Raw genomic sequence first — 11,189 nt, 5'->3', positions numbered from 1 at the left:
GCTGGAGGAAGGGATGGAAGCAAGTGCTTTCCCTGCAAAAGACACAATCATTTCTCACAGCAGACCTGAGCTCAGGGAGTGTGGCAGGACTGTCCCCACACACCTTCCTGCCCCTCTGCTGGGCTCAGACCCCCCCCCAGCATCTTCCCCTTGGCTTACAGGGTAGGTCAGTACTTGCGCTGTAGCAATGAATCCTCTCCACGTTTCAAGAGGGAGCAGTAGCAGCAGGCACACCGGAGCAACCTCGAGCTCAAGGAAGAAATCTGCAACGAACAAACACGCAAGCACAGGCAGAGGAGAGGAAGCAGCCCACGGACACTTGCACTGCAGCTGGGGATGCCCTTGCAGAGCTGCTGGCCAGGCCCAGATGGATTGTGGATGGATGGAAGGAGAGAGGTTTCACATGGAGACAGTAAGTTGCAAGGACAAGCCAGCCCCTTTCAGATGACATTTTCTCCTTACCTTGTCCTCCTTGCCCCAAAGAAGCCCCACATTACATTAAAGGCACTGACACGGCAGTCCTGGGTTTGAAACTAGCATTCTGGGTCCCCTTACCAAGACACAACCCATTTTCATCTGCACCTCCAAAATGGATCCATACCTGGACCAACAGCAAACCACCTGAGATCCTCCAACTATCTCAACTGCAAGGCATAACATTTTGTCCCTGGTATCAGCATTTTCCTTCGACCCTCATTTTCCCAAACGCTGAAGACAAGCCAGAGTTCAATTTGATGATGATATCTTCACTGCTCTGAAACCACTATTGCCTTCAACAATACTGAATTTGCCACACCGTCACATCCCAGTCACCAGCACTACCCAGCCAACACGCAGAGAGCAAGAGGACAAGGTCCACCAAGAAGAGGCTTAATGCAAAGAAACATTCCAAGTGGGCGGGAACCAGATAGCAATTGAGCAGACTGCAAAATTTTATTGTAAATGTAGCTAGCTAGGAATAACTACATTTCCTCTATATAAAAAGCAACCCAAAAGGCAAAACGAGAGAGGCTTTGAGGACAGTTGTGCTCTCAGCATGCAACATCTTTGAAAATTAAAGAGCATGCATGACATTTCTCACAGCAGCGATGACAATCGTCGTCAGAGAACAACGCAGAAGTCTGATCTCGGGACCACTCAGCCACAGACTCCATCTGGATTCAATACGAGGGCAGCTTAAAAACCCACCACCATCCAACTGGCGAGTGGTGCAAAGCCAGGCTTCATCACTTGTGTCCTTCACACACCCTCTCTGCTGTTCCTCCAAGCCTGAGCTAGCTGGCAGCACGTCAACACCACAGTCATTACCAGACTTTAATGGTACCCTTTTTAATTTTTTTGTTAAAAATGTTGTAAAGACACAATGAATACAAGTACTGCAGTTACATCGATACAAAAAAAGCAATACAAATTAAGCGGCTGAATACAAAAATACATTGAAATACATGAACACCACAATGTAACTTATAGCACTAATCAGAATTGTGTATGTGTGAAAAAATTAAATAAAAACCTTTTTCGTATTAGACAACTTAGGTATTCTCCACTTTTAACAGTAACTTTCTTCTAGTTATGTACTTCACAATTTCTTCTATATACAGCATAGAATAAAATACTTTTAAAAGATATGACATTTTTACTCCTCAATATGTGATATAGGTCTCTTTTACACTAAGAATATTGACTGCGTGAATAAAAACCGATGTCTGACGTCGACTGATCGGAAAAGGAGGATCAACATTTTCCTTTTAAATCACTTCTGTATACTTAAGTTAGTCGGTTTGGCTTGATGCGTCGGACAATCCTTGTCAAACAGTGTCTCTCACAGTAATGTACATAATATTGCTTGTATCTATACAATCATACAAATGTGGCAATCATATCTAAATGTTGTTTATGAAAGAGACAGCTCACACATATACAGGTCTTCAGACTTTCTTAATGACTTATTTACAATGAAAGTGCTTTTATCAGCTCTAACACGATACATGTTGTTTGTTTGTTTGTTTCCTACATGTCAATTATTAGTCTCCCTGAAATTGGAAAAGTATTATATAGAAAATACCACAGCTTTGCAAACACTATAGCGTACTGTATAACTGCATGTGGTTCTGAGATTAGCAGCTGAAAAGTGTTGATAATTATAATTTAAAATAAATAAAGCAAAGAGGTAAACCAGTTACAAAACAGCAGAAAACTGCAATATTCACAACAGTAAAAAGACTTAAAATCAATTGCTAACAAAATGGTGAAGCGGTCGGATCGAAAGTCTTGAAAACATCTTTTAAGGACTTATCATCTGACTCCCCGTTGGGATCATTATCCTGTGTCTGAGTGACCTGTCCAGGCTGTCTCACCTGCCTCGGATCACTGTACTGCGGTCTGATCAGCCCCGATAAAGCTTGGATAGGAAGATTATGCACTGCAGGTGCAGCGCTGGAGTGTTTAGCCTGAGATTTACTGTTGCTGTTTGCTTTATCTGAAGCAGCTTCTGCTGATGCTTCGGGATTTTTCTCTACGTTGGAGGCAGGCTTGGGCAGCGACACGTCTTCTGAGAGGCTGGGTTCATTTTTAGCAGAATTTTTCAAAATGCTTTTTTTCTGGTTCTCTCCGTTCTCCCCGGAGCTGGCTGGGGCCGTGTCCGACGACGAGCTGTGATCTCGGGGATCATACAGACTGATACCGCTCAGCAAGGAGCCCGAAGTCCCCAGCCTGACGCCGCTCGCCGACAGCTTGGGCGCGTACGGAGGCAGAGCATCCGGGTCAGGTTTAGCAGTGGCAGCTTCTGAGGGCTGTGACGAACTGGCAGCGGATCTGGCGAGGCGGGGGTCAAACTTTGAAGGGTGCGACTCCTTTGCGACTCCGTGATACGTATCTGTGTTAGACAGTCTGTGGAGCCTGGGGTCAACGTTCTTTTGTAATCGAGGATCTCCTAACTTGCTGGAGCTACTGGCATGAGAATCCACAGACTGATCCAAGTAGCCACTCCTGCCCACTAAGTTATTTTTTGCTTTTGCGGCTAGTCTCGGGTCAGCTGGCATCGCGTTTGGATGGGGATCGTTTTTCAGATTCCTCAGTTTATTGAGCCTCTGGTCAGCTATGAGTGGAGGAAGAGGTAAATTAATTGAAGAGACGGGGTCAGGCTTAGGCAAAGGTATTGGGAGCAAGTCTTCGGGCGCCCATACAATATGCTTAGCAAAGTTTGGTTTCATCAGGGTAACATCCATTTTAATGTGGCTGAACTGCCTAAGCTGAGATCGGGGATCCCTTAACGTTACACCGGGCAAAGGTTCCAACGGAATCAGAAAAGCTCGTTCTCTCAGTTCTCTTTCTGAATCCTCTTCATCATCATCCATCCCTTTTTGCTTGACTTTCACACCCGTGTGAGGGTGGTGTAAATCTAACTTTGCTCCCACAAGAGACGAGCTGGCATGACCACCGTCGCTGATTTTATGCATCCTGGGATCCCTCAGCCTGGGGTCCAAGGCTGCGGACTCTGATGGCTTTCTGGGGTTTGATCTTGGCGAGGCCCTAAGCCTTGGGTCAGCAGCCTGAGGCCCTGCACCTTTATCTTTTGCCAGCCTGGGATCAGTAGGAATACCAAGCATGTGCTGCTCTGTGGAATGCTGCTGCTGATTCCTAAAGTTTTCACTCTGTTTCTTCAGTGTTTTCAGTATTGATTTAACACTGTTCCCCTCTTCCTCTTCACTGCTGGAGTACCAGTTGACATTGTCATCTGAGAAAAAAGATTATGGAAACAAATGGTCACGAGGGAATAAAGCAACATGCTTACTCACATAAAGGGACAACTTCTCAGTGAAAAGGAATGGAGTAATAATATCTGGTACCAAGTCCTCGTTCGCTGTATTAAAACAACTGCAATATGACAAAAATAATGTAAATGAAGAACTGAAGGAACAAAAAAACCAAGTTAGCTCAGATACTCTCAAACTCTGCTGCATTCTCTCCACATTTCTCACAACAGCAGCTGGCTAAGCACCACACAGTCCTTCACTTATTCCTTCCCCCTTCAAAACTCCTCCTTCATGATGCCATACAGTACGGAGCATCCCTTTGGGCAGTTTAAGTCAGCTGTCCTATTTTTGTCCCCTCCCAGCTCCTCAGGCTCTTTGCTGCAGATGGCCTTGGCTCTGTGCAGCTCTGCTTAGCAGCAGCTACAAACATCAGTGTGTTATCAACATTGTTTTTTTCCTACAATCAAAACACAGGATGATACCAGACACTCTGAAGTAAGTAATTCCATCCCAGCTGAAATTAAGACAATAACCTACCTCCAAACAATTATTCCTAACAGTAAGAGTCTAGATGAAAATGACCTTCACTGTGGGATGGGTGGGAAAAGAAAAAAAAAAAAGTAGAATAGTGCCTTACAGTCATCTTAAAAACAGATACATTACAAATGTGGAATTTGCTGCTTCATTACAATCCAAATTAGAAGATTTAGGGGAGAGGTCAAGATTCAGAATGGGGGGAAATATGAATATCTAAAAGGTTAAATTCTCAACCATCATCTTCTCCAATTTACTGGAGAGTAATATAGCTAAACAACACAGCTGCATGCTCTGATCTGTAATCTAAACTTGCATACTCACAGAAGGAGATGAGTGGTCTATTCTGGCTCAGTAAAATGAGAAATGAAGATGAAATCCACCAACATCAGCAATTCCTAATGCACAGTAATGCAATACTTAATGCACAGCCTAGTGCAGAGTTTGATCAGTGCTAGCTGCATCACACAAATACTCACTACACAGCACAACCACAAGGAGGAAGCTAGGAGGATCATTTCCCTGTTACACTGCATTCTGAAAGACCCCTAAATGGAAGGACTAGTTACTGAGAAGCATTCAGTTCAGAACCAGTCTAGAACCAGTTCAGAATCCAGTCTAGAATGAGCTGGAAAGAAAAGCAAGTTGACCTGAAAATACTGACTTGGTACTTGTCCACTCACAATAACAACAAATGGTAACGTGATGAAAATTCAAATCAACAGACTTGTTCCAGAATAACATATGGTCAGTAAATGAATTTTGAACATGAACAAAATTAACTCTACCTTCTTCTTTGCTCATTGCCCTTTGACCCTGGCTGCTGACAGAGTCTCCATCTCTCTGATGCTTCTGACTAAGCCTTACATACAGGGCTTTCTGCATTGCTGGAAGAAAATCTGGTACATTAATGGCTGGTTTATGGCCCATATGACCACCCATACAGTCTGACTCGCTTCCACCTTGATGAGACTCTTGAGCCATGAGGTGAGCCTGGTGATCTGTAAATTCTCCATGCCACGTTCCATCTGCAGTACAAAAAAACAAAGCAGTTAGCAGCTATTCTGCGCAAGCTTTCACAGCAAAGCAGTTAAAACACAACAAAGCAAAATTAATGGGATGTAACGCATGACTAGAAGGCATCAGCTGAAAATAAATATATGGTGAAGATTTTAAAGGAGGTGTGGCTCTCTACAACTCCTTCCTCTGTTCAGCATTGAAGCCACGATGATTCAACTCTATACTGCTACAAACCACCACATCGAGGAACAACAATTCTTAAAGGTCCTTACCACCAGAGTTATTTGCTGGCTGGAAATTATGTACAGCTTGATGAGAATAGTAATTGTCATAGAAATCAGCTGGGTTCTGAATAGGCTCATAATTCATATTCGGCTGTCGTTCACCAGGCATCTGCTGGTACTGCGGCCCTGGAGGACAATGATTATCTCTTGGCATATTCACCATATGTCCTTGAACCCCAGGGGCATTGTAAGATCCACCAAGACCTGGTGGTGTCAGAGGAGGACCACCTTGCTGTCCTTGCATAGGCATGCCGCTCTGGTTCTGCGGTCCTAGAAAGCCTGGTGGGACACCCTGCATAGGAGGACTCTGCGGCATTCCTTGAGGCCCTCCACATGGATGATGCCCAGGAGAACCTGGGTGCATTGGTGGTCCATTATGTCCTTGTGGCATGCCAGGTCCAGGCCCTGGGCTTGAACTTGGGTTATACATATGCTGAGAATGCGGGTCATTTCCCTGAAATGGTGGTCTAGGTGGTGATGAGCTGTTATAGAAGGTTGGTGGCCTGTAAGCAAAAAAAAAAACAAACCTTAATGAATCAAATTCTGCACCTATAATGATCAATAGTCTACTAGCTATCTCCTCTCTCTCTTCACTCTTACAGATGTCTGTGCACACTCACTGGATCTCAGTAAGTCTTTGGTCAAGAGCTAAACATATAAAGCTTTTAGGAGGAGACTGAACTGGGAGACTGAACTTTGCCCAGCTTGCAAACTGAGACAGGCAAGGCAGGCACAGAGTCAAAACAAGAGCCAAAGGAGTAGTTTTCTGACAGGTCAAGGCTCAGTAAGTAATCCTTTCAAGGAGAGCATTAAGTAAATAACTGATAGCCTGTGTTTAACAAATAATTAACTTAGCAATGTACTCAGAAGTATACACTTCTGATGGAAATAAAGAGTACTTTATGCATTTATGTAGCCACGTCCTAAGGAGAATTCTACAGAAAATGCAAAAACCTACTTTTTTCCAATTTTGTGTGCTAAATCCACAGTGGGCTTCACAACAATTTCAAAGAGAGATGGTATTTTCTTATAATCTCCTGAAGGATCTTGATAATTCTCGATATCGGACTCAGAAAATGGATATTGCTCAGCTGGGGTGGGCAGCAGTCCAACACCCGGTGGTGGCTTAGGGAGAGGAACTATGCCACGCTTTCTGAGCTCCTCCAGTTCCTTCTCATCTTCATTTTGTGGTTCCTCCTCATTATTCAAAACCTACAACAAAGTAATAGAGCAAATAGTTTGTAAGTTTATAGTCACCAGTGGCCAACTGTACAGAAGTCCATTTCTCTCACAGAGTCACTTTAAGTGACATAAATGACTTATTTTAGAATTCATCATAGTCTCTAGTGTTAAATTTGCATCATTTTTCTGATAAGACCCATGATATGGTAGGTAACTGTTTAGGTAACTACTTAAGCACAAAGGTCAGTATTTCACGAATCCTGCAAAAGAGGCATCTCATTCCTTTCTCCACCCAGATGAGATCTAACCTCTGGGTAGATAGAGGTAGGCAACATAAAAGTCACACTCCTTGTTACAGAGTGCAGAAAGGGAGTCAAAAAGAATTTATGATTACAAATAAAAGCTGTGAAATTAAACCAGTCTAACACAGCAGAAAAATAACTGGTGGCAAGGGGGAATTTGTTGTCTGGGACCGAGTCACAGACTTGCAGTGCTAAACAGCAACAGGGAAGTTTTAACACTGTTTTTGTATAGCATTGTATAGCATCATCTTTCCCCAGAACCCCCTGGAAATTTCCAGGACTATCCCCCACTCTTTTTGGGAACAAAGCTCAAGTTTACAGACTGCAAACTGCTCACCTTATCCAGCAGCTCTTTTGTTTCTGCAGTCAGGGGTGCATGAGAAAATTTGCACTTATCTCCTTGATAACATTTTGCTCCTGTATGGTAAAACTTGCAAGGGAATTCATGTAAGCAATATGTTAAGGACTCCTAACAAAGGCTAGTGATCAGTTTGCATTGTGACACATGTATGAAACTCAGCTGTCGGTTATTTTTCAGTTAATCTTTCCAAAACAGTATCTTAATAATTTTGAAAGCTAACAACCAACTTACCTTTTAGATTCATTTGTCATTCTACTAATAATTATCTTACTGTCACCTTACCATTGGCTTTTACTATGATAAAAAAGAATAAACAAAGCTAGAACACAGCAGAGATTAAAAAATACACAGCTGTAAGGGTATATAAAATATATGGATAAACACATCATATTCCCCTCCCATTTGAGCAAAGAAATTATTTTCCTCTAGTACATCTACACAGAAATTGGTATACACTTTTAAGAAGAGAAACAGTCACCCTTTAAAATCATTTATGTGAATTATGAGTAAATATGAACAGTTGGTTGAGTTCAAGTATTTTTTTAAAGGATATTGTGCAAATAAATGCAGTTCTCTCCTTTGGTGCAATAACCCTGTATGTAAAACTTGCAGATTTCCTTTTTCTTCTCTATCTCTGCATCATGATCAAATTTACACTGCTCTCCCTATAAATAAGAAGAGGAACACGTTATCAGTCCGAAATACTGAGTAGTTCAATTTCACATCTGAAGGAAAGCATCCTCCTTCACCGAATTTAAACTTTTTATAATTGCTAACACAGGATTATATTGTAAGTATGCACCTAAAAAAAATCTGAACAGGGGAAGTGGGACACAGGAAACAATTGCTGAATCTGGGTTCTAAATAACACATTTGGTGCTTATAGAAAAATAAGCTGATGTTACTGTACCAGTCGTCTTCTCTGTTCCCACCTAGCAATTAGCATTGAAAAGACATTTAAACCAATACCTAATCAAAGTTATCTCACATATAGACAACAGTGCACTTAATCAGTAAACCTGACTCTATTTTAACAACACATGAGATAACCATGAAGTCCAATAAGCAAAGTATTTTACTCTTCCATGTAGGACATCAAGCTGCCACCCCTGGCACATTAGGGTTAATCTGCTAGAGAGGTGGTTTTGTTTTGTTTTGTTTTTGTACATTTTTTGTAATTATTTTCAAGAAAAATACACTAAGTTATTTCAACTACTCATCTTGCAACTGAAGGTGGCAGCAAACACTCATCTCACTGAGCACAACAAACTAAAATACATAATGCCAGCAAAACGTGCTCATTTCATTTGCCCCTTCATTTGGGAGAAAAGCATACTGATTTTCATCCTTAATTTCACAATACAAAAAAGCAACAGAGAATGTTCTATCATGAAATACACAGAAAAACTGGATAAAATGGCGCACTCACTTATTTGAGAAGCATGGAGTGTGATTTGTAACTGACTGAACTATTCTGACAGCACAGGATTCAACTTCACAGCAGCATAAGCTTCAAAATGAAGCAATAGCAAAGTTCTAATGCAATAACAGACTGTCTTGCTAGGGATTTTGCTTGACAGCTGACTGCTCTGAATAGGATTCTCTTCTTTCTGTTGCCTTCCACTTGCTGGCTGAAGGAAGATGACTTCAATTCTTTGGTAAGGGAACTATTTCTACAACCTCACTTCTTACAGAGAGAAATAATTCAGCATAATTAAGCAATTTTCTTCACTGATTCAAAATTACTGGTAGCACAAAACACAGAAATAATCTAATACATTCAGAAATCATTGACTATCTACAGATTCCATGCTTGCAAAACTTGTTATATATTTACATATGAGACACTGTCAGTGTAAGTTTATAATGCCAAAGACATTTTTGCTGCATATATTAGCAAGCAAACACAATCACTTGTTACAATCAGTCATAATCCTAAGCATGTAACAGAGGGGATATTTTTCCACAAGCACTTCTGTTAGCATTTATCTATAAATATGTAAAACAGAGGAAGTCAAAACACAGCTTCAACCTACGAGTTTTCCTTGCATCAGCTGAAGTAAAAAAAGCACAGTGCATCTTCTCCCCTCCCTCACACCAAAGAATTAGGCCGACAAGACACAGTGCACATTTACCTTAATACATCTCCCTTCAAGGAAATATTTACAAATTTGTTTGCCTTTGTGTTCCACTGTGTGTTGATTTATGAATTCCTGACTCATATTAACCCATTTCTTCACTGGTTTGCCATCCTGCAAGAAAAAAGAATATTCTGCTGATGTTTACTTATTTAGTGAAACTGCAAAAACTGTTAAGAGCATATCTGGTGCAGCAGTTAGCCCAAAATGTGACTGATTACACCAGGATTGAGTTGTTAATACTACACCCGCAGCTCAAAGTAAAGGTAAACACACATACCTTTTCTTAGCTGCTTTAATACTGAGTTTTACACTCTTTTGCAAATATAATCAGATCAGAAATTTCTTACAATACAACAGATGTAAGTAAGTTCAGTGAATGGACAGAACATCTCACACTTCATTTGAAATGCTAAAAAGCAGGGCTGACTCATGGCTACCAACTAAGTCAAGTGTCCCTGACTCAGGGCACCTCTGCACACAGGCTTTGGGAACCATCTCTGTGACCTCTCACCATGATGATACTTATGGCAAATAAGTAACTCTCAGTTGCACAACAGCCCAAATGCAGTATTTCCCATTTTTTTCCTCAAACCACGCAGTGTTTGCTGCCCGTTGGCACACCACAAGTCAGCCTTTAATCTTCATCAGTCCGTTTGGTAAGCACGTTGATTAATAGCTGGCATTTCTATCCTATAGACAGATATCAGAAAGATGGCTGGAACTCTGTTCCAGACGCCCTGTTCCAGCACTGTGTGCCCTGGTCCAAACCACCACTCAGTTTTCACCTTCCTCTGTCCTTCTGGATCCAAACTGCAGGACACTTTGCAACAGAGCTGCTCCCCCATGTGATGAGTGGGAAGACTTTGGTCAGTTGCACTTACATGCCAACTCACAGCACTTTTGGGAAGAGAGCAAGCAAAGACGACTGAACAGCAGCTCAGGTGGTGCACGACCTGCTAGCATTCCTCTTGTTGCTGAGGAGATTCTGAATTGTCAACCTGCTTACCTTCACAGTTCCTTCACAAGTCCATTGTTATCAAATCCTTATTAACCACGTTACCACCACGCATGGTGTTACGTCCAAACGAGTCCATTTACTGCTTTTAGTACTTTAACAAATCTTTAACTGAATATAAGTATTGCCTGTAGCACTCAGAAGCTGAACAATCAGACCTCTAGTCTACCTCCTTAGCCATAAGGCTATATTTAGCCAATCCTTCCTCTCTACTCCTTTCTCATGTGGTTTTTATGCCCTTTTTTGCAATACAGGGTAATCATCTATTGATCTGGAGGGGATGGAGGGGAATCAGGCTTTTCCAATGGCAGACCTCCACAAAAATGGGCAGGGATCTGACTGCTGAGGAGGAACTTCTGAAATGGAATAGATATGCTTCTCCACTGCAATTGGACTGAAAATGTGAACGTCAGTTTGCCTGGCAAATTACACAATGTCACAGAACATTTACACTAAGAATGATTAATGGATTCTGTGACATTCAGAAGCAGACATCTTCAAGTTAGATCAGCTAAGATCTGTTCTCTATTCTGAATGCAATGAACTTGGAGAAATCTCAGCTGTTTCTTTCAATCAAAGTTTTGAATCTAATACC

General features: G+C 41.7%; 1 protein-coding gene across 1 annotated transcript in view; it reads right to left on the bottom strand.

Annotated features, from left to right (window-relative positions):
* Positions 1–910: 910 nt before the first annotated feature.
* ZC3H6 (zinc finger CCCH-type containing 6) overlaps positions 911–11,189 on the bottom strand; it is a 29,265-nt gene continuing 18,986 nt past the window's right edge. The window contains exons 6-12 of the mRNA XM_003203639.4: positions 9,574–9,690; positions 7,992–8,103; positions 7,415–7,524; positions 6,552–6,805; positions 5,582–6,096; positions 5,078–5,317; positions 911–3,736 (exon numbers count right to left, since the gene is read on the bottom strand). Of these exons, the coding sequence (XP_003203687.1) occupies positions 2,238–3,736; positions 5,078–5,317; positions 5,582–6,096; positions 6,552–6,805; positions 7,415–7,524; positions 7,992–8,103; positions 9,574–9,690 (2,847 nt within the window). The 3' untranslated portion in view covers positions 911–2,237. The remainder of the gene's footprint in view (positions 3,737–5,077; positions 5,318–5,581; positions 6,097–6,551; positions 6,806–7,414; positions 7,525–7,991; positions 8,104–9,573; positions 9,691–11,189) is intronic.

Source organism: Meleagris gallopavo, chromosome 2, assembly GCF_000146605.3.
Source record: "Meleagris gallopavo isolate NT-WF06-2002-E0010 breed Aviagen turkey brand Nicholas breeding stock chromosome 2, Turkey_5.1, whole genome shotgun sequence".
Taxonomy (NCBI): Eukaryota; Metazoa; Chordata; class Aves; order Galliformes; family Phasianidae; genus Meleagris; species Meleagris gallopavo.
Note: the sequence above shows the minus strand (reverse complement) of the source record. Positions and strands in the feature narration are given on the sequence as shown.